The 23,232-nt window shown below is 44.8% G+C and overlaps 1 protein-coding gene across 2 annotated transcripts in view; it reads right to left on the bottom strand.

Annotated features, from left to right (window-relative positions):
- RBM5 (RNA binding motif protein 5) overlaps window positions 1–17,777 on the bottom strand; it is a 31,315-nt gene extending 13,538 nt beyond the window's left edge. Inside the window, exons 1-10 of one of the 2 annotated variants that reach the window (XM_003257089.1) lie at window positions 17,658–17,777; window positions 16,225–16,294; window positions 14,471–14,636; window positions 12,787–12,942; window positions 6,415–6,484; window positions 5,861–5,934; window positions 3,299–3,382; window positions 2,163–2,223; window positions 1,328–1,393; window positions 649–809 (exon numbers count right to left, since the gene is read on the bottom strand). In XM_003257089.1, the coding sequence (XP_003257137.1) occupies window positions 649–809; window positions 1,328–1,393; window positions 2,163–2,223; window positions 3,299–3,382; window positions 5,861–5,934; window positions 6,415–6,484; window positions 12,787–12,942; window positions 14,471–14,636; window positions 16,225–16,241 (855 nt within the window). In that variant the 5' untranslated portion in view covers window positions 16,242–16,294; window positions 17,658–17,777. The remainder of the gene's footprint in view (window positions 1–648; window positions 810–1,327; window positions 1,394–2,162; window positions 2,224–3,298; window positions 3,383–5,860; window positions 5,935–6,414; window positions 6,485–12,786; window positions 12,943–14,470; window positions 14,637–16,224; window positions 16,295–17,657) is intronic. The other variant, XM_030811738.1, reaches the window with a different exon arrangement.
- Between the last annotated feature and the right edge of the window lie 5,455 nt (window positions 17,778–23,232).

Consider the following 23,232-nt stretch of genomic DNA (forward strand, 5'->3'; position numbering starts at 1 on the left):
ACGAGGTCAGGAGATCGAGATCATCCTGGCTAACACGGTGAAACCCCGGCTCTACTAAAAATACAAAAAATTAGCCGGGCATGGTGGTGAGCACCTGTAATCCCAGATACTCTGGAGGCTGAGGCGGGAGAATGGCGTGAACCCTGGGGAGGTGGAGCTTGCAGTGAGCTGAGATCATGCCACTGCACTCCATCCAGCCTGGGTGACAGAGCGAGACTCCCTCTCAAAAAAAAAAAAAAAAAATTAGCTGGGCGTGGTGGCGGGCACCTGTAATCCGTTACTCAGGAGGCTGAGGCAGGAGAATCGCTTGAACCCTGGAGGCAGAGGTTTCAGTGATCCAAGATGGTGCCACTGCACTCCAGCCTGGGCGACAGTGAGACTCCATCCCAAAACAGAACAACAACAAAAAACAAGTACAAAGGACTAAACTGTGGCTCAAAAAATTCTGCCAGTTGCCTAGAGGTATACACATTATTTTTACTACTTACTGAAGTCATCAGGCCTGTAATTTCACAGTGCAAAAACTGTCATTAGGGAGCCTTGCATCTTGGGCTTCAGGAGCCTCACACAGTTTCAAAACTGGATGAACCACATTTGCCTCTTAAAGCTGTTTTCTTTTAAAAAGGAAAGAATTGATGAGAACCTCACCATTGCAGAAGACAGCTGCACAAATGCGAAGCCTCTGTTCTGCTGGGTCTGTTTGTCTTTTATGAGGCGGATGTTATTGACTGCTAAAGACGCGTAAGGAGACAGTGCTGTCATGATGGAATCCACCACAGTGTGCGGAGCTATGTTCCGAAGAATGATTGCTAGGGGTAAATGAGACAAATGACATACACATGCATTCCCACCACCAATGTACCAATGTTTTCCAAAACAGGGTCAAGTACAAACAAATCCATTTGGGACATTCCTAGTGTATTTTCTACCCTGACTTGGAGAAGATTTTAAAAATCCAGTCTTTTAAGGGACAACCCGAAGCTGCTGCTGCTCCTTAAAAAAGGGTAGGAGAACAGAAATTTCCAGCTGAGGTCAATTTTTTTTTTTTTTTTTTTTTTTTTTGAGACGGAGTCTCGCTCTGTCGCCCAGGCTGGAGCGCAGTGGCGCAATCTCGGCTCACTATAAGCTCCACCTCCCGGGTTCATGCCATTCTCTTGCCTCAGCCTCCCGAGTAGCTGGGATTACAGGTGCCCGCCACCACACCCGGCTAATTTTTTGTATTTTTAGTAGAGACAGGGTTTCACCATGTTAGCCAGGATGGTCTCCATCTCCTGACAACTGAGGTCGATTTTTAACATGAAGACCAAAAGATCATGTATGAACTTACTATCACAGTAGTAATCCACAGACTGAACCGACTCTGTGGTTCCAGGAGGCACTTCCTGTTCAGAGTCTAGAAGGGAAAGTGATCCAATTAGAGACAAACAACTAATGTATTTTCACCAAAGAAATACATTAAAATCCCCACAGTTTTTATTTTAACCACACAAAACAATCGTTTTTTTCTTTTTTAAGCACTTGTGCCTATAGTAAAACCTCATTAATTGTGACATGGTTAACGCAGAATGCAAACTTTGGGCCACAGTGGGACTGACACTACCCTGCACTAAAGAAAGGCAGATGCAGAATGCAAACCAGGTGAGCAGACTTAATTCTAGAAAACAAAAGAACTTTCTGTGCTCTCACAATCATGAGCAGCATTACCTAACCTAAGGGAAAAGATTTAAAGAAAACAGACAAGTTGTTTAAGTACACTAAAATCTATACTTTTCCTCAGGCTCACGGTTAACAACCCTATTTGTCAGATTTTTGTTTTGTTTTTTTTTTGAGAAGCAGGATCTTGTTTGTTGCCCAGGCTGGAGTGCAGTGGTATGACCATAGCTCACTGCAGCCTTCAACTCCTGGACTCAAGCAATCCTCTCACCTAAACCTCCTGGGTAGCTAGGACTACAGGTGTGTACCACCACACCCTGATAATTTAAAATTTCTTTTTTTGTAGAGGCAGGGTCTTGCTATCTCTTGCCAGGCTGGTATTGAACTCCTGTCCTCAAGTGACCTTCCCACCTTGGCCTTGCAAAGTGGTGGGATTACAGTGAGCCACCGCTCCCTGCCCCAGTTAGTAGGTTTTAATGCATATTGCAAACAGCTGAATCCAGTCTTACCAAACTTGTCTGCTCCACATCGGAAGCATTTTAGTCTTTTCCTGAAATTGTTAAGGCAGCACTGAAAAAAAAAGTTTTATCTGTAATTATTTCTCACATTAGGCCAGGCTTTCTAGTAACAATAACAGTGGGGCCATGGGTAGGTCCCAGTAACTAACAGAAAAGCAGAAAGTCTCGTGTAGCTGAGACATGGGGACATAACCGAAAAAATTCAGAATGTAACACTGTTAAAATCTCCCAAGAAAAACAAACTTTGCTGTATGTTGAAGAAGAATCCCATTATTATCAAGCCGAGGAAAGGGTTCAGTTAATTTGAAAACTCTACAGCAAGCCACTGGTGAAGTTATTCCTTGTTATCAACAGAGCACTATACATCCCATCCTACACACACAAACACAAGGTAAACTAACCACTATCTAGTCCCCTACTGGACAGCGGACAGTTTGAGCACTCTCGAAATATCAATGTCGACATTCAAGTTCAAAATGGTAAACCTTATATAACTTTAGCAGGGTTCTCAACTATTTTGGTTAATACAGTCAAAAGACTACGCCAAAAACTGAGAGCTCTAGAATTCAATAAACAGTAACGTGAAACATACCTAAAATCTTAATCACTAGGCTTAGAACCTGCATCTTTTTTGTTGTCCTTTTTTGTTTTTTGAGACAGAGTCTCACTCTGTCACCCAGGCTAGAGTGCAGTGGCGCGATCTGGGCTCATTGCAACCTCTGCCTCCCATGTTCAAGAGATTCTCCTGCCTCAACCTCCAAGTAGCTGGGATTACAGGCGGGCACCATGATGCCTGGCTAATTTTTGTATTTTTAGTAGAGACGGGGTTTCACCATGTTGGCCAGGCTGGTCTCTAACTCCTGGCCTCAAGCTATCCACCCGCCTTGGCCTCCCAAAGTGCTAGGATTACAGGCCTGAGCCACCACGCCCGGCAGAACGTGCATCTTAATAAATGAAACCTCTAGTTCTATCATCTAATACCAGTGTAGGAGGACCCAAGGAAAGTTACAAACCATGAATATTACTGGTAATTGAGTAATCATTTCCTTGTTTGGACAGTCAAATAAACAGAAAAAACAGCAATATCCTAAAGGAGTTTTGTATATTTGGGAAGAACATATGCTTACCTTGTTACAAAGCCAATCTTCAAACTTAGGTCTGGGATTGCTATAATGCATTGCAATGTGCTTTCCTTGAATCACCAACTTTTTCTGTAAGAAAAGAAGTAATTAGTTATTCCCATTGTGAGGAACATGTGTCCATTTTCCCAGGGCAGAGCACACTTCGGAAAAATCAGTGCTCTGGAATTAAATGGACAACATACGGGGAGGACCAACCACCGCCACCTATACTCTGCCCATCCAATCCTTCAGATAGGCAGTAAGAGAATGGGATGCGGAGTAAAGGTAAACGGAGTCAGGGCGTGCTGAGAAAGCTGTCAAACACTAAACGCTGACTTGCACCAGGCCGTGTCTCCAGCGGAGACAGAAGTCCTAACATTCAGCATTGACAGGCTGCCTGAGTGTAACAGTCTACTTCAAAAAGCAGAAGACACAATTCTCTCAGTTCTGAGATTGTCTCCTACTTTTGCCCTTAGCATGGTGTCCTTGGGCTTCGCTTCACCTTTTTCCCCAGTCCCCCATCCTTATGCAAAGTAAAAGCCTTTTACATTTCTCCTTCCCCCCCACCCCACCTTCTGCTTCAGGATGTGTCCTTTGGGGGGAAAGGGAGGGGAACTCATTTTTAAAGGGAATCTGGTTACAATTCTTTCTCAGGAGGGACTATTCTGAATGCCACCAACTCTAAAACAACTGAGATTTTTTTTCCTGTCAACTGCAACCACGTCATGTCCTAGGTGACAGATGTGTTTTTCACTAAAATGGATGGTACTCTCTTCAAGGTGAGTAACCAGGAGGCCAATGAAGTTTCTTCAGGGGGGTAGGAGAAGCTCATAAATGCACACACCACCTCATCCTTCAAGTCAACCATATGACTACAAGGACTTAACTTTAAAAGGTCAAAATTCTGAGCTGAATCAATCTAGCCAAGAGTATACCTAGCACCTACCCCTAAAGAGCCTTCATTTAACAGGAGCATCTTTTCTTTTTCTTGGGGGTGGGGGGATCGAGGGTAGGGGTGGTTTGACACTATAAGAACAGATTTAAGTAGGTGGTTAGATATCCAGATTTTAAGAAGGAGTCTAACCCCTCTAAACATACATACTGTTGAGCAATTTGGTTCTTGCAAATCCTGGAAGATTAAAGACATGCTGTGAATTTTGTCTCTGCGATATCTAAAGACAAGACTGCATGTCTGGCCAGGAGAGAAAAAGCTGAAGGGCCATCCACTCACTGTGATATACAGAAGCAAAAATAAAAAAGCTGAGAGATGTGTCAATAGATCATCCCACTAGGAGGGATGTGTGCTGGGAGACTCCAAACTACCAGTGAGTCCCTAATCCTACTGGCCTTTTATTTCTGGAGTGAATTTGAACAGTAATGTGTTACACAGTAACATAGCTTTGTATACATTAAAATTGTGAAGGCTTTTAAATGTCTTACAGGTTTTAGTTTCTTAGGAGTTTTAAACTCCTAGGTTAGTCATCCTGACATATCCACTGCATCAAACAATGCTATCATGTCAAGAAAGCAGACTCACATGAACCTTGTATATGTTCTGGATTTACTAGGATGGTATCTATGGTATGAAATGAAAGAAGCTCTACTTTTAATAAAATCAGGCTGTGATTTCTGGGTTAGGAAAATGAGAGGCTTAAAAACTTTAACAAATCAGTCAATCAAAGTGATACCCTCATTAGTGAGTCTTGTTATAAATGGCAATATTACCAATCAAAGAATGTAACTTTTATTCACGGATTCATAGATGACTCAAATCACAGAATGCTGCAGAAAAGCAAGACAATGAGTCAAGCAAACTTCCCAGAATGCACTTGGTTAAAGGCATTCAATAATGTGCCTTGGAGTTCTTGCAAAAAATGTTATTTAAGTGCCAAGCACTGAACATTATCTTGACAAACTGAAGAACACTTCAGTTAACACTACCTCGAAGAACCATCAATGACTTGCTTTGAACAGACTATAAAAGGCATTCTCAGGGAGATTAGAATGTTAATGCCACTCTAATTAGATTAGACAGCAGCAGGATACCACTCCCAGGCTAATCTCATCAGACTTATTGTTCATAAATTCCACTAAGTCCTTAAATATTCCCTGAAGACCCGTCTGAGCAGTTATGCCTCCAGGAGGCTTTGTGGTCTTCAGGCAGAAATAAGGAATTACTTATAAAAATGCCTGCCACAGACTTTCACTATGTTCTCTTCACTGTCAAATGGAGAGTTTGATATACTAAGCTTACTCTCAATGGACATAATAGGAATATAACAAAGTAGAAAAAAGGGAAACATTAAGATGTTTTAGCGATTACCAGACAGGTATTCAGTAGTTAACAAAGCCCTGCCAGGTAGGTAGCCATGTTTAAAGGCAGAACAAATTCTACAATGAAGTCCTTGGTACTGTACTTATTCTAGTAACATCAATTTTAATATATACAAAGCTTTTTTGTTTTTTTAAAGTCACTCCTTTGGAACAAACCACTCCTTCAACCTTTTTTTTTAATTGTACAGACTTGTTCCATTTTCATGAATATCTAGACTTGGTGAGTGAAGCAACCTGATTGGCTTCCATCCAGCTGGTAGCATCTTGCAAGTGATAAAACTCCACGAAGGCGAAACCACGGCTTACACCTAGAGACAGCATTCAGATATAGACGGGATACTTGTGTTAGTCAGTTCCTTTATAACAGGTGAATCTCTCTCCCACTGCTTCAACACTGCGTGACAAAGCCAATTGGGAAGCAGCTTTACAAATGTGACTTGACTTGGGGATCTTCTTGATACTTTGCCATGGCAAGGAACAAGCCGCCTGAACTAAATGCCACTCCATTTGATTCCACGCTTAAAGTAACCATGCAACCGACTATAGTCAAAAAAAAAAAGGAGTTTATAAATCATTACTTACCTAAGGAAAAAAAAGTCCCTAAAACAAAGTTTAAAAAAGTTCCTCAGATGCTAACATGGTTTTCAAAGAGTCACATTCCTTAGCCATGGCAAACCTTTCATTCTGAATTCATGTGCTTGAAGAATGGGGGAATCAGGATGTTCTTTAGGGACTGAGGTGGGAATGGGGAAGAGAATGATAATGTCAGGAACTAAGCAAGCTCTCACCTGTTTTCCTCTTCATCAGCCTCACATCCGCAGGCTGAGGGCCTTCGAAGGACTCCATCATTTCTCGAATCTGCACAGGGTTTTACATATTTACAGTTAAAGCTTTTGCCACACACTATTCTACATGGAATAGGAATTACATCAACTGTTTAATTAGCCAAGTTTTTTTTTTTTTTGTAGATGGAGTCTCTGTCTCTCACTCACTCTGTTGCCCAGGCTGGAGTGCAGTGGCATGATCTCAGCTCACTGCAACCTCCACCTCCTGGGTTCAAGCGATTCTTCTGTCTCAGCCTCCCAGGTAGCTGGGATTACAGGCGCCCACCACCACGCTCAGCTAATTTTTGTATTTTTAGTAGAGATGGGGTTTCACTGTGTTAGCCAGGCTGGTCTCGAACTCCTGGCCTCAAGTGATCTGCCAGCCTCCCAAAGTGCTGGGATTACGGCATGAACCACCATGCCTGGCCTAATTAGCCAAGTTTTTATCTTCTATCACCAAAATACAATTTTCCTAAAAGGCACAAAAAAGAGAGAACATTTCTCATAGAAATTAATGCATTATAACAGCACTGAAGGCATTCATTAAATGTTGCATGGGAATTTCCCTCAGGTGTAATTAATTTTTCCTTTTTTTTTTTTTTTTTTTCCAAGACAGGGCCTAGCTCTGACATCCAGGCTGAAGTGCACTGGTGTGATCTCAGCTCACTGCAACCTCTGCCTTCCTGGACTCAAGTGATCCTTCCACCTCAGCCTCCTAAGTAGCTGAGACTACAAATGCACACCACACCTGGTTAATTTTTGTATTTTTTGTAGAGATAGAGTTTTGTCACGTTGCCCAGGCTGGTCTGGAACTCCTGGGCTCAAGTGATCCAGCCACCTTGGCCTCCCAAAGTGCTAGGATTACAGGAGTGAGCCACCAAGCCTGGCCACAATTAATTTCTGTTATGATACACATCCTTGCTTGTGGTATGATGTCTCAGGCCTCCATCCTTTAGTCTAATCTCCCTGTCCTTTGTTCTACAAGATAGTACAGTGGCTCATGCCTATAATCCTAGCACTTTGGGAAGATGAGGCAAGATGAGTGCTTGAGGACAGGAGTTTGAGACCAGCCTGGGGAACACAGTAAGACCCCATCTCTTTTTTTTTTTTTTTTTGAGACGGAGTCTCGCTCTGTGGCCCAGGCTGGAGTGCAGTGGCGCAATCTCGGCTCACTGCAAGCTCCGCCTCCCGGGTTCAAGCCATTCTCCTGCCTCAGCCTCTCCGAGTAGCTGGGACTACAGGCGCCCGCCACCACGCCCGGCTAATTTTTTGTATTTTTAGTAGAGACGGGGTTTCACCATGGTCTCGATCTCCTGACCTCGTGATCCGCCCGCATCGGCCTCCAAAAGTGCTGGGATTACAAGCGTGAGCCACTGCGCCCGGCCAAGACCCCATCTCTATACAAAAATTTTAAAAATTAGGCCTCGCGCGGTGGCTCACGCCTGTAATCCCAGCACTCTGGGGGGCCAAGGCAGGTGGATCACGAGGTCAAGAGATAGAGACCATCCTGGCTAACACAGTGAAACCTCGTCTCTACTAAAAATACAAAAATTCAGCCAGGCGTGGTGGCACGTGCCTGTAGTCCTAGCTACTTGGGAGGCTGAGGCAAGAGAATCGCTTGAACCCAGGAGGCAGAAGTTGCAGTGAGCCGAGATCGTGCCACTGCACTCCAGCCTGGGCAACAGAGTGAGACTCTGTCTCAAAAAAAATTAAAATAAAGTAAAATAAAAATTACCCAAGCATGATGGTATACACCTGTAGTCCTAGTTACCTGGGAGGCTGAGGTGGAAGGACTGTTTAAGCCCAGGAGTTCGAGCTTACAATGGGCTACTGCACCACTGCACTCCAGCCTGGGTGACAAAGTGCGACCCTATCTTTAAAAAAATAAAAAAATAAAAATAAGGACTCGAGGTTTAAAAGAGGCAGTGGATGTGTCACTGTCCCCTGAAGTACATCTAATCAAGAATAGCCTTCCTGCTCTTTGAGGCCTACTCTCAAAATAAGGAAAAAAATCAACAGCCAAAAAATGAAGAGCCTGACGATAAACATTTTTTTTTTTTTTTTTGAGATGGAGTCTCACTCTGCTGCCCAGGCTGGAAAGCAACAGTGATCAGTGGTGTGATCTTGGCTCACTGCAACCTCCACCTCCTGGGTTCAAGCAATTCTGCCTCAGCCTCGAGAGTAGCTGGGACTACAGGCGCGATCCACCACACCCAGCTAATTTTTTGTATTTTAGTAGAGAGGGGTTTCACCATGTTGCCCAGGCTGGTCTCCAACTCCTGGGCTAAGGTAATCCACCCACCTTGGCCTCCCAAAGTGCTGGGATTACAGGCATGAGCCACCACGCCAGGCCAGGTAAACATTTTTAATGGATCATACTTTACATACAGTTAAATTAGTGGTAAAAATTTTCAAAGTTCATCACATTCTTAGGCTCCTAATAAATCAAACATTAACTGGGGCTAGAATAAAGTATTCTGGCTGGTAGGCTTGTTCCAATGTCAGACCAACTCCTTTTTCCAAAAGACCACAAAAATATACTAGTCTCTTTAACAATAATATCAGGCATGAATACTACCATGAAAAAAAAACAGGGTGAAATTTGTGGAAACAAGATTCTCACTGGCCTCTACTTTCCATAATTAGGTGCAACGGCTGCAAGACTACACACAGCCAATCCTCTTTATCCTCAGATATCACAACTGTGAATTCAACCACTCACTAAGTAATTTCCAACACTCAAATCAATACTTGTAGCAGTTTCTTTTTTTTTTTGAGACAGAGTCTTGCTCTGTCGCCCAGGCTGGAGTGCAGTGGCACGATCTCGGCTCACTGGAAGCTCTGCCTCCTGGGTTCACGCCATTCTCCTGCCTCAGCCTCCCGAGCAGCTGGGACTACAGGTGCTCGCCACCACGGCCGGCTAATTTTTTTGTAGTTTTAGTAGACAGGGTTTCACCGTGCTAGCCAGGATGGTCTCGATCTCCTGACCTTGTGATCCGTCCGCCTCGGCCTCCCAAAGTGCTGGGATTACAGGTGTGAGCAATCGCACCTGGCCAACCCTCAGTAATATTCTTTCAGGCTTAGCTAGGCTTTTGAAAACTCTAGCCCCTAGCCACAATAGCACTTTGCCACTCATCCCTCTCCTGCCAAAAGCCTCTGACTCCAGCCAAATCAAGCTGATTGCTAGGTCTTATCTAGATTCAGTACCTTTCTATTCCCTGCTCATGTGATACCCCTCCGCCTGAAGGGCCCATCTACCACACCATTCCCTTAGTTTTCCACGCCTATAATCCTAACACTTTGGGAGACCCAGGTGGGAGGACTGATTGAAGACAAGAGTTCAAGACCAGTCTAGGCAACAAAGAGAGACCTTGTCTCTACAAAAAAAAAAAAAAACAAAAAAAACCGATTAAAAAAAAATTAGCTCAGAGTGGTGACACATGCCTGTAATCCCAGCTACTTGGGAGGCTGAGGCTGGTGGATTGCCTGAGCCCAAAAGTTGGAGGCTGCTGTCAGCCACAATCACGCCACTGCACTTCAGCCTATGTGACAGAATAAGGCCTGTCTCACAAAAATAAAAATAGAAGATTCCTTACCCTCCACTAGTAACAAGTTCCCTTAAATAACCTTCAAGAGCTCTTAGGCAGACCTCTTTCAATAGGACCTTTTCCAACATGACTCTCTTTTTTTGAGACAGGGTCTTGCTCTGTCGCTCAGGCTGGAGTGCAGTGGCGTGAACACAACTCACTGTACCCTTGACCTCCTGGGCTCAAGTGATCTTCCTGCCTCAGTCTCCCAAGTAACTGGGACCACAGACAAGTACCACTAAGCCTGGCTTTTTTTTTTTTTTTTTTTTTTTTTTGGAGAGATGCGTCTTACCATGTTGTCCAGATTGGACTCGAACTCTTGGGCTCAAGCAGTCTTTCCACCTTGGCCTCCCAAAGTGCTGGGATTACAGGCATGAGTTACCATATTTGGCCTCTGACCCCTTTCTATTCTGCATTGTCACCATTATCTGCTGACCTTAGCTACTCATCCATAAGCTTTTTTGAGGCAAGATCCATAGCTCTGTATCACTGTAGCATCTAACATGTACAGTGTAGCAGATGTGCAGTGGATCACAAATAATGGTATGATTACCCACTATTAACTCTAATATCCTGTCTCACATTTGTCACATTCATTACTTCCAGAGTTTAGAAACCCAAAGCTATGGGAATCCAATGCTTATTTTGAGCTTTATCCAAAATTCAACTAAACATTAGTCAGAATATTACTTTGATTACTCTAAGAAAACAAATACTGGCACAATGCTGTTTTAAAACCTCACATTCATTTTTACCAAGAGCACTGGCTGAGTAACATACTGTGTTCAAGGGTTGGGGACACAGAGGTGACTAGTTCACACAGAGGCCTATTTTCAGAGATCTAGTGGTAGAGATGAGACGTGTGTTGGTTGATAGCTACAGTAAAGGTGCTACACAAAAGTCATGAATACAGTGCCTTAGAAGAGGATAACGAAGAAGCTCTGCCCGATAGATCGGGCTTTATATACAGGCATCTCCAAGGAGAAAAAGGCACAACAGTAGAGCAATGGACATGTCCAAAGTCCAGGATGTGGGAAGTAGGGTGTGGCTGGAAGGAAGGGTGAGGACCAGAGATGCTGCTGGAAATCAGGCAGTGCCAAGTACACTAAGACTCTAATTGGCCAGTCTGAATGAGCCATCCTTTTTAACAAGCTTTTCTGAGGTTTCAAATGGGTAATTTTTTTTTTTTTTCTTTTTTTTGAGATGGAGTCTCGCTCTGTCGCCCAGGCTGGAGTGCAGTGGCGCGATCTCGGCTCACTGCAAGCTCCGCCTCCCAGGTTCACGCCATTCTCCTCCCTCAGCCTCCCGAGTAGCTGGGACCACAGGCGCCCACCACCTCTCCAGGCTAATTTTTTATATATTTTTTTTTTAGTAGAGGTGGGGCTTCACCGTGTTAGCCAGGATGGTCTCGATCTCCTGACCTCGTGATCCACCCGCCTTGGCCTCCCAAAGTGCTGGGATTACAGGCGTGAGCCACCACGCCTGGCCGAGTAGTTTAATTTTCAACAAATAAAAGGGTGGCCAGATTATAAAGAAAATTAGGTATTTACCAATCATCCTCATCTAATAAGTAACTAATTCAATAAAAATATACTGATTATCTTCTAGGAGCTAATGAAGACAGAAGACCTGCTCCTTGTGGTTAAAGACATTCAGAAAACTCATACATTGAGCTTCGAAGCCTAAATATAAATATGGTAATTTACTTCTTGTTTCTGAGACAGGGTCTTGCTCTGTCACCCAGGCTGGAGTGCAATGGCGTGATCTCGGCTCATAGCAACCTCCGCCTCCCAAGTTCAAGCCATTCTCCTGTCTCAGCACCTCCCCAAGTGGCTGGGACTACAGATATGTGCCACCACACCTAGCTAATTTTTGTATTTTTAGTAGAGACAGGGTTTCACCATGTTGGCCAGGCTGGTCTCAAATTCCTGACCTCAAGTGATCCACCCACCTCGACCTCCCAAAGTGCCTGGGATTACAGGCATGAGCCACCGCACCTGGCCAGTATGGTAACTTACTTCTGAACCTAGTTCAGAGAACTCCTCCCTAAAGACAGAAAAATATTTCCCTAGCTGAGATAGATACAGGTTGAGCAACCCTAATCCAAAAATTTGAAATGCTCCAAAATCTGAAATTTTCTGAGAACTGACATGACACAACAAGTGGAAAATTCCACCCAACCTTATTTGAAAGGTCACAGACAAGAGGGCAGTCAAAACTTTTAGTCCAGGCAACATAGTTAGCCTAGCCTGTCTCTACAAAAAATAAATTAGCTGGGTGTGGTGGCATGCACCTGCCAGCTACTGAAGTAAAAAGATCACTTGAGCCCAGGAGTTTGAGGCTGCAGTGAGCTATGATTGCACTGCTATACTCCAGCCTGGGTGACAATGAGACCCTGTCTGTAAAAAACAGAAACAAAAATATCACACAAAAAAAACTAAAGCACACATTGTTTTGTGTATAAAATTATTTAAAGTGTTGTATAAAATTACCTTTGGCATGTATAAGACATATACAAAATATAAATCAATTTCATGTTTAGACTTATGTAAATGCAAATGTTTAAACTTATGTAAATGCAAATATTAAAAAAAATATATCAAAACAGTTCTGGTCCCAAGCATTTTGGATAAGGGATACTCAACCTCTATTGGCTTAAGATAAAACAATTAACATGAGAAAATAATGGTAGAAGCTCAAAGTTCATTGTGCCTACTGACTGCCGGTTATAACTGTCATTTCCCCTTACATCGCTCTCTGTGATGGTGATGGGAAGGCCGCGCAGCATGATGGTCTTGCTCTCCCTCTCGTCACTGATGTCATGCCTATAGTCGTGCTCACCATAGTCACCATCTGAATGGTAGCCATCTTCAGATCGGTCACTGTTCCTTCTTTCACGCTCTCTCTGAGTTACAATAAACAAAATCACAGTTAACATCACCCTGTACTCTTTGAAACAGACCCTCCACTCCTAGAAATTATCCTTAGCAGGATGTCTACAGAGATGACACAAGCACTCCATGGCAATGTTCACTGCAATTTTTTTTTTTTTTTTTTGAGATAGGGGTCTCACTATGTTACCCAGGCTGGTCTGAACTCCTGGCCTCAAGTGAATGACCCTCCTGCTTTGGCCTCCCAAAGTGCTGGGTTTATAGGCACACCCAGCCTGCAGTGTTTTCTTTTTCTGTTTTTTTGTTTGTTTTTGTTTTTTTTTTCTGAGACAGTTTCGCTTTTATTGCCCAGACTGGAGTGCAGTGGTGCGACGATCTCTGCTCACTGCAACCTCTGCCTCCTGGGTTCAAGCAATTCTCCTGCTTCAGCCTCCCGAGTAGTTAGGACTATAGGCGCTTGCCACCATGCCCGGCTAATTTTTTGTATTTTTAGTAGAGACGGGGTTTCACCATGTTAGCCAGGATGGTCTCGATCTTCTGACCTCATGATCCGCCCGCCTCGGCCTCCCAAAGTGCCGGGATTACAGGCATGAGCCACCGCGCCTGGCCTTCTGGTTTTTTTTGAGACAGAGTCTCACTCTGTCGTCCATGCTGGAGTGCAATGGCACGATCTCGGCTCACTGCAACCACTGCCTCCCAGGCTCAAGTGATTCTCGTACCTCAGCCTCCTAAGTAGCTGAGGTCGCACCACTGTATTCCAGCCTGGATGACAAGACTGAAATGCTGTCTCAAAAAAAGAAAAAAAAGATATATCAAGATGACCAAAACAACTTATATTTATTATTTTTCATTATTATTATTATTTTAAAGACAGGATCTCCCTATGGTGCCCAGGCTGGCCTCTAACTCCTGGGCTCAAGGGATCCTCCTGCCTTGGCCTCCCAAATTGTTGGGATTACAGGTGTGAGCCACCGTGCCTAGCCAACAACTTATATTTATCATTCATTTCAAAACACAGAATATGTTATCATAACCCCATTGTTTCATCTTTAAAATGGGAATAACACCTACCTTATCAGGTTGTACTGAGACCTAAATGAATTCATGAAGTCAAGTGCTCAAAAGTACATGGTGAGCCCTATGTAAACCCTGGCCATTATTTCTTTTTTTTTTTTTTTTTTTTTTTTGAGATGGAGTCTTGCTTTGTCACCCATGCTGGAGAGCACAGATGCGATCTCAGCTCACTGCAACCTCCGCCTCCCAGGTTTCAAGTGATTCTCTTACCTCAGCCTCCCAAGTAGCTGGGATTACAGGCGCCCACCACCACACACTCAGCTAATTTTTGTATTATTAGTAGAGACGGGTTTCACTATGTTGGCCAGACTGGTCTTGAACTCCTGACCTCAAGTGATCTGGCCGCCTTGGCCTCCCAAAGTGATGGGATTATGGGAAGGGGCCACTGGACCTGGCTGTCTGGCTGTTATTTCTATTACTATAAGGCTCAGGGTGTTTTAGGGGGTTATACAGCCGCTGGTCACTCACCTCTGGACTGTCATAGTCTCGGTAGTCATCGTATCTATCACCCCTCCGATCATCACTAGATCTTTTGTAATCTGAGTCCCTCCGCCTGCTTCGGGATTCACGCTCATCACGGTCATCCCTGTCTATGATGGAACCGTATCTTCCACTACGCTCTGTTCTACTCACTCTGCCAGGGAAAATAATTTTCATACTAAAGTCAGTCACATTTTGTACCTTTAAAAGACATAGTTAAAAATACACACGACCCACAGATCAGTTTATAAGATATATCCAAATAGTTTAAAGTGTTAAAATGTATTACCAAATTCCAGTTTACTAAGATAACCACTGGGAAAATACCTACATCCCTAAATGTAATGATAATTCTCAGGAATTTATGCTAAATCTGAAATAATCATTTGGGTTGAATATTTTTAAGAAAGAATTATGTTGTCCACGTTTATTTTTGCATTTTGTCAAGCCTAGCGTCTACATATTATCCCTTCATCCCTGATTCAGATCTTAGTGACCAAAAACAGGAAGAAAGCAGTTACTCGAATTTCACCCAATTTTAAAGGGTGAAATTAAGTACATCCCTGGCTCATCTACTCTCAAGGGTATCATGCCTACTAGAAAATGGACCAAAAACCTGGATGAACTAAGTTAGTCTTTTTTTTCCCCATCAGGCAACTTAGTTGTCTATCAGATACAACTGGATAGTTACCCAAAACTAGCACCCCTTAAGAGAACACTCTTCTTATAACATCTGGTTTATTTTTGGCTAAAGGGCAGCACTGGGCTTCATGGGAAAACCTAATAACAAGAGGCTTAAACCTATTTGACCACAGATAAAATACATCTTTTGTAAATTGTTTACCAGATTCATAAAACTGCTGTGCAATCATAGGGCAAAGGAAAGGTTTATAAGGACTTCATTTAGAATATACAAATTTAATACAAAGAATCAAAGGAAATATGGGACTGAGACACCCCAAAGGGGTAAATGTTAATTTAGTAAGCTATTTAGAACCACAGACTGCTGACACAGCATTAAAACACCATGTGTCATGAACATTTCCTAAGGCCCCTCGGCCTGTCAATGTGATCTACCACAGGGACTGATCTCAATATTAAAAAGGCAGATGGCTGAATAAGGATGTGTGTTTAAATCAAATGGTCTGAGAGCGTGTACCCATAGGTGACACAACAACCAAATGCTGTCATCTTAATTTTCCACTAATTCTTTGGCTCTTTCTTTCTTCATGTAACACACAGTCCCAAGCTTCTCAGCTAAGTCTGGATCATCTTGCTATTTAGGGAACAATAACAAGAACTGGCATTCATTGATTGCTTACCACAGCCAGGAACTGTGCTAAGTGCCAGACTGTATGATCTCCTGGATTCTGCAAAGGTTGCTGTCCACACAGGGAGCCCTCAGTGACCCACTCTACCCTGCCCTTCTTTGCCTAAAATTATTTCTTATCCTTCAGCTTCCTTTCAGAGAATACTTTCTCCAGGAAGCTTTCCTGGCTGTGAACAAGAAAAAGACATACTTCCTATGTGTTCTAAGAGCACCCTATACTTTATCACGGCATGTTCACACAGTACTTTAATTCTCTCACTAGACTGTAGTGTGTGGCAACAGGACCATAAAGGTGTTCATTAGCAATGCCTGGCACAAAACACTCATATATTAGTTTGATAAACTATTTTAAACAAAGAGTTCAGTCCCCACTGAAATGTTGAGATCAAAGCCACGTACTGTAGTAACTTACCTTTTGTCTGAACCCATTGTTCCACTGAAGATTCAGCACACAGCTCCAAAAGGTTCAAATTTTATTTTTTCTAGGAGACAAGAGAGATTAATTGCTGTGAATCTCAGAGATCACTTAAGTCAGCAGCTCCATAGCTTGGACACTACTGAGGCTGGGATTTCATCAAACCTTCGAATCATTGACAGTGATTATCTGTCTAAGGTGGGGAAGTGGTGGGGACAAACTGTCAACGTTAAAATCATGCTAACATTTTGTTAATTAAAAATGAACAAAACCGGAAGATTAAGCATACTTTAAAATATTAGATTCCAGATTTAACAGAATCATAGTACGGAGCAAGCAGAAGACTCCTTCCCTGCTCCTACCTTAGAATTACAAAGCAAAAAGGGCAGAGCTGCAATCAGCTCTTTGGTTTTGTATCAAAGCAACTCCAGTGGGATAGTTGACCGTTAAAACATTAATCCAAGTGTCTTCATTAATACAAGGAGCAACATGAAATTCAAACATTTCTGATGAAAAATTTAAAACCTCGTAGAAGCTGGGATACTGAGCTGACTGAAATCTACTACATTAATAACGTATCGCATAAGACAAGAGTAAAGCTAGAAACGACCTAATTCCTAGGTAACAATAACTACCACGTCTTGAGCCAGTTCTTATGACTACAAACTACTGAGTAGTGAACAGCCCGGCCCTCCACCCCCCGTTGGTAATAAGACATCACACTGCTGGACCGCGTTCGATGAGCGCGAGATCCGAGAAATCAGGTTCCAGTAATCTCTGGAAGCCTAGTCTAGAGCAAATACTCAACGATTTGTTGAAATTAATAAATGAAAAAGAACCACTGGGGGGAAACAAGTCCCGGGGCATATTCACTGGTGCCGCCCCTTGTCTCCCGGGCGGTGCCGGCACCCACCTCCGTGGGGTCTCGCGGCCGAGATGGCGGCGTCACGGCCTGCTCGACCGACTCCAGCGTCCGGCCTGCCCTCCCCGCACACGGCCCTCCCGCCTCCCAAGAGGTTCCAAACCCGCAGATCGGCGATCACCGAACAGCTTTTCGGAGAGGGCGATTCAGTTGCAGTTGAGGGTGGGGATGGCGGCCAGAGACTGCCAGGGCGCTCCTGAGGAGTGCCCGAGGGACAGGCGACGGCTCCACTGCTCCGTTGGGCTGGAGATTAGGGGACATGTACCCACAAGGGGCAAAGTAACAGCCAGAAAGAAGCAGGCCCGAGGCTGAGCTGGTTGGACAACCTCTGGAAACTGACAGAGCTGGCAACAAGGAAGGGCGCGGCCCTCCAACGCCTGGGGTAATTTAGCCCCTCTGGAGAACCGGCTGGAGCTGATCAGTCGCCTCCGGCAGCTGACAAGGGAGGCTTGGGGGCCAGCCCAAATGGCAAGAACCTACCGTCGTTACAGACAGCCGGCGCACTTACCCCAAGGAGAGACCGAAGCAGCAGTAGCGGTTCTGCGACCCAGAACCTCCAACAAGGTTCGGCGGCTCCACAAAATGGCGCCTACGCCGACGGCCGTCTCCTACCCACAGTACCTCACGCCTATCCCCTCCCCCTGTCACCCGCCTCCTGCGGAGAAGTCCAATCCTCGAAGCGGCCTGGCTGCGCGAGGGCTGCCGGGAAATGTGGTCGCCAGACCATCCTGTCACTTAGGGCGCTCTGTGTTAATTTCTTGCAATTCTCTTCTAAATCACCACAGAGTCGTCGATCGGCTTTTGCAGACCTGGATTAGTTTTTAGGGCTCCTCTCTATTAGGCATGGTAATAATTCTTTGCTTTTGCTGCTAGCGCCGTAGAGAGTACAGTTTGCTTTCACTGGCACGGTGTAAAACATTGTCTAATTCGACTTCAAAAGGAGACCGTGCGTGGCGTGGTGGCTCACTCACAAGCCAGCATTTTGGGAGGCCGAGTTAGGAGGATCGCTTGAGGCCAGGAGGTCGAGACCAGCCTGGGCAACACAGTGAGACCCTATCTCTACAAAAAATAAAATTAACTGAGCGTGGTGGCGTGCGCCTCTGGTCCCAGCTACTCAGGAGCTGAGGTGAGAGGTTCGCTTGGGCCCAAGAGGTTGAGGCTGCAGTGAGCCGTGATCCCGTCACCGCACGCCAGCCTGGGGACAATGTGAGAAACTGTCGCTAAAAAATAAAAAGGCCGGTGCCGGGCGCGGTGGCTCACGCCTGTAATCCCAGCACTTTGGGAGGCCAAGGCGGGCAGATCACAAGGTCAGGAGATCGAGACTGTCCTGGCTAACACGGTGAAACCCCGTCTCTACTAAAAATACAAAAAATTAGCCGGGCATGGTGGCGGGCGCCTGTAGTCCCAGCTACTTGGTAGGTTGAGGCAGGAGAATGGTGTGAACCCGGGAGGCGGAGCTTGCAGTGAGCCGAGATTGCGCCACTGCACTCCAGCCTGAGCGACAGAGTGAGACACCGTCTCAAAAAAAAAAAAAAAAAAAAAAAAGGAGGCTGGACGCGGTGGCTCACGCCTGTAATCCCAGCACTTTGGGAGGCCAAGGCAAGCGGATCACGAGGTCAGGAGCTCAAGACCAGCCTGACCAATATGGTGAAACCGAGTCTCTACTAAAAATACAAAAATTAGCCGGGCAGAACTACGTGCGCCTGTAGTTCCAGCTACTAGGGAGGCTGAGGCAGGAGAATCACTTGAACCCTGGAGGCAGAGGTTGCAGTGAGCCGAGATTGTGCCACTGCACTCCAGCCTGGGTGACAGAGCAAGACTCAGTCTGAAAATAATAATTAATAAATAAATAAGTAAATAAATAAATAAATAAAAAGGAGGGGCCAGGCGCGATGGCTCATGCCTGTAATCCAAGCACTGTGGGAGGCCGAGGCAGGTGGATCAGCTGAGCTCAGGAGTTCGAGACCAGCCTGGCCAACATGGCGAAACCCAGTCTCTACTAAAAATACAAAAATTAGCTGGGTGTGGTGGTGCACGCCTGTAATCCCAGCTACTTGGGAGGCTGAGGTAGGAGAATCACTTGAACCCAAGAGGCGGAGGTTGCAGTGAGCCGAGATTGCTCTACCGCACTCCAGCTTGTGCAACACAGCAAGACTCTATCTCAAAAAATAATAAAAATAAAAAATTAATAAAAATGAGGAACATTAGTTGATCGCTTTACTAGATACTAGATTATTGCCCTAGATGCTTTGCAAACATTTTTGTTTGTTTGAGATGGAGTTTTGCTCCTGTTGCCCAGGCTGGAGTGCAATGGCACAGTCTCAGCTCACTGCAACCTCTGCCTCCCAGGTTCAAGTGATTCTCCTGCCTCAGCCTCCCGAACAGCTGGGATTACAGGCGCCCACCACCACACCCAGCTAATTTTTGTATTTTTAGTAGAGACAGGGTTTCACCATGTTGACCAGGCTGGTTTCGAACTCCTGACCTCAGGTGATCCACCTGCCTCAGCCTCCCAAAGTGCTAGGATTACAGGCATGAGCCACCACACCCAGCCAGAACTGATTTTTCAGGTCATACATATAAATTGAAAACTGTGCCTATACCATTAGTTACAGAAAGTTATACATCAGTTACAGAAAACTGTGCCTATACCATTTTTCTTCTCTCTCTGGAAAACAAATCTTTCAAGAATAAGTGGAGGGATGTCAGTGTATATATCTATATATAGGTATATACACAATACATATATAGATGAAAAGGTAGAAATATATGTGGTGTGTGTGTATTTAGACAGGAAGTATATACAATTTATGGGGAAGCATATATGCAAAATATCAGAAAAGAGTACATGCATTAATGAAATTTAAAAATTAAACATCGATGATGTCATTGCAAACCCTACAATGGATGATGCAGATGCCAAGAATCTAGAACTCACTAGACTTCATAGCCACTAGCCGTTGCCTGCCTTGTCCCCAAAGCAGTTCAACAAGCACCTTTGGGTATTCCTGAGGTGCTTGCTAAGCTGGGCTCACCACCAGTCATAAAAGCTATATAGCTATTCACAAACCTCAAAATAATCTTTTTTTTTTTTTTTTTTTTTGAGACGGGGTCTTACTCTGTCACCCAGGTTGGAGTGCAGTGTCATGATCTCGGTTCATTGCAACCTCGACCTATCCGGGTCAAGAGATCCTCCCACCTCAGCCTCCTGAGTAGCTGAGACCACAGGTGTGCAGCACCATGCCCAACTAACTTTTTGTATTTTGAGGGTAGAGATGGAGTTTCACCATGTTGCCCCAGCTGGTCTCGAACTCCTGAGTTCAAGCGATCCTCCTGCTTCAACCTCCCAAAGTGCTGGGATTATAAGCGTGAGCCATCACACCCAGCCTGCAAAATAATTCTTAAACTTGAAGAGGTCCCTGGCAAAAAAAGATGGATTTCATCCAGAGGTAAGTGCCATCCTCCAAATTATCTCTGGTAGCTGATCTTCTTTTAAACTTTGCCCTGTTGAGCTCCAGAGCTCTGCTGCCAAAGGCCTGTCTGGTAGCTGATGTAAGAAAAACAAAGAGATCAGAGTGAGTTGCTTTTTGTTTTAAATAAAGCCACATATGTCCAATAAAGGATAGTCCTTTAAGATTGTCTTTTCTAGTTTCTGAATGTGAAAAAAAAGTTCCCCTCTTTAATGAAATTATGATGATGTTTTTTAAAAAAAATCTCCTACCACTTGGCAAGAGACTGGTTCACATGTTTTGGTTCCAGGCTGGGATCTATTGCTCTAGAAGATAAGAAAAAATTGTATGGAAGAATTCTTGCCTATACCAAGAAAACAAATGACTTCTTTTGTCAAAGATGGGCTTTGATGAACAAAGGGAGAGATACAATCAAAATTCAATCCGACAAGTATTTTCTATAAATCTATGAGCTCAGCATTATTTATTCATTTATTGAGTTCCTGTGCCATTATCATTAGGCCCTGTGCCAGGCCCTAGGGATAAAGTAGTGAAGAAAATTACTGAAGATCTCTGCTCCAGCATCAAAAGCCTCAGGGAACTTCCCAAGGATATCACAGGGTGACAGTTTTCACACCCATTCCTACTTTAAGCAGTACCCAAGTGTTGTGCCGAAACCCTATTAACGTCAACAAGGGAAGGAACCAGGTTCAAGAGGCTGAAGAGACCTAGAGCCAGCAAATGAAATGTGAGGTTTTATTACTTTAAATGACAAAAACCGCGAATACTTTATCTCCAATACAGAGAAGAGAGCCCAGTGGCAGTGGGCTGGAAAGGAGAACCACCTTACGTACAGAAATGGTCCAGTGGTGGCCGGACGTGGTGGCTCACACCTGTAATCCCAGCACTTTGGGAGGCCGAGGCAGGTGGATCACGAGATCAGGAGTTCAAGACTAGCCTGGCCAAGATGGTGAAACCCCGTCTCTACTAAAAATACAAAAGTTAGCTGGGTGCCGTGGCAGGTGCCTATAATCCCAGCCACTAGTGAGGCTGAGGCAGGAGAATCGCTTGAACCCGAGGGAAGGAGGTTGCAGAGAGCCAAGATCGCGCCATTGTACTTCAGCCTGGGCGACAGAGTGAGACTCTGTCACAAAAAAAAAAAAAAAATGGTCCAGTGGTGACGGCTGGATAACAGGATAACATATCTGCATGGACCAGTGCCAGTGGGCTGGGCAGGAAAACCGCAACCACCTGCAAAGATCATGCAGTGTATATAGCATATTCACTTAATAATACTCTCCCCCTAATGACCTCCACCTGGCAAACTTCATTTGCCCCCCAAACTCAGGGCTTCAATCTCCTGTATGTCTCGTGTTCCATGTGACAGACTAGGGGCTAAGATGTTTATCATAGGTAAGGAACGAAGCTCTAGTTGGTCACTCCCAGATTCCCTAGTTGGGAACACACATTCAGGTGCATCTGCCATACAGGGTTATTCTAAGAGTAGGCTTAAATTACTGCTGTCAGGCCTGGGCGTGGTGGCTCATGCCTGTAATCCCAGCACTTTGGGAGGCCGAGGTGGGCAGATCACTTGAGATCAGGAGTTCGAAACCAGCCTGGCCAACATGGTGAAATCCCGTCTCTACTAAAATTACAAAAATTAGCCAGCCATGGTGGTGCGTGACTGTAGTCCCAGCTACTCGGGAGGCTGAACCACAAGAATTGCTTGAACCTGGGAGGCAGAGGTTGCAGTGAGCCGAGATGGCGCCACTGCACTCCAGCCTGGGTGACAGAGCAAGCAGAGCGAGACTGTCTCAAAAAAAAAAAAAAAAAAAAAAAAAAAAAGGCCGGGCACGGTGGCTCACGCCTGTAATCCCAGCACTTTGGGAGGCCAAAGTGGGCGGATCATGAGGTCAGGAGATTGAGACCATCCTGGCTAATACAGTGAAACCTCATCTCTACTAAAAAATACAAAAAAAATTTAGCCGGGCGTGGTGGCAGGCGCCTGTAGTCCCAGCTACTGGGGAGGCTGAGGCAGGAGAATGGCGTGAACCCGGGAGGCAGAGCTTGCAGTGAGCCGAGATCGTGCCACTGCACTCCAGCCTGGGCGACAGAGCAAGACTCTGTCTCAAAAAGAAAAAAAAAAAAAAGCTATCGGTGCTTTTTTTTTTTTTTTTTTTTTTTTTGAGATGGAGTTTTGCTCTTGTTGCCCAGGCTGGAGTGCAATGGTGCAATCTCGGCTCACGGCGACCTCCACCTCCTGTGTTCAAGCGATTCTCCTGCCTCAGCCTCCTGTGTAGCTGGGATTACAGACATGAGCCACCATGTCCGGCAAATTTTGTATTTTTAGTGGAGATGGGGTTTCTCCAGTTTGATCAGGCTGGTCTCGAACTCCCGACCTCCGGTGATCCACCGCTTGGGCCTCCCAAAGTGCTGGAGCTACAGGTGTGAGCCACCAAGCCCAGCTGGTACTGCTTTTAAAAGTATATTAAGGCTAGGCATAGTGGCTCAGGCCTGTAATGTCAGCACTTTGGGAGGCCCAGGCAGGCAGATCATTTGAGGTCAAGAGTTCAATACCAGCCTGGCCAACATGGCGAAACCCAGTCACTACTAAAAAAAATAAAACTTAGCAGG

The sequence above is a fragment of the Nomascus leucogenys genome, chromosome 4, assembly GCF_006542625.1.
Source record: "Nomascus leucogenys isolate Asia chromosome 4, Asia_NLE_v1, whole genome shotgun sequence".
NCBI classification, from domain to species: domain Eukaryota; kingdom Metazoa; phylum Chordata; class Mammalia; order Primates; family Hylobatidae; genus Nomascus; species Nomascus leucogenys.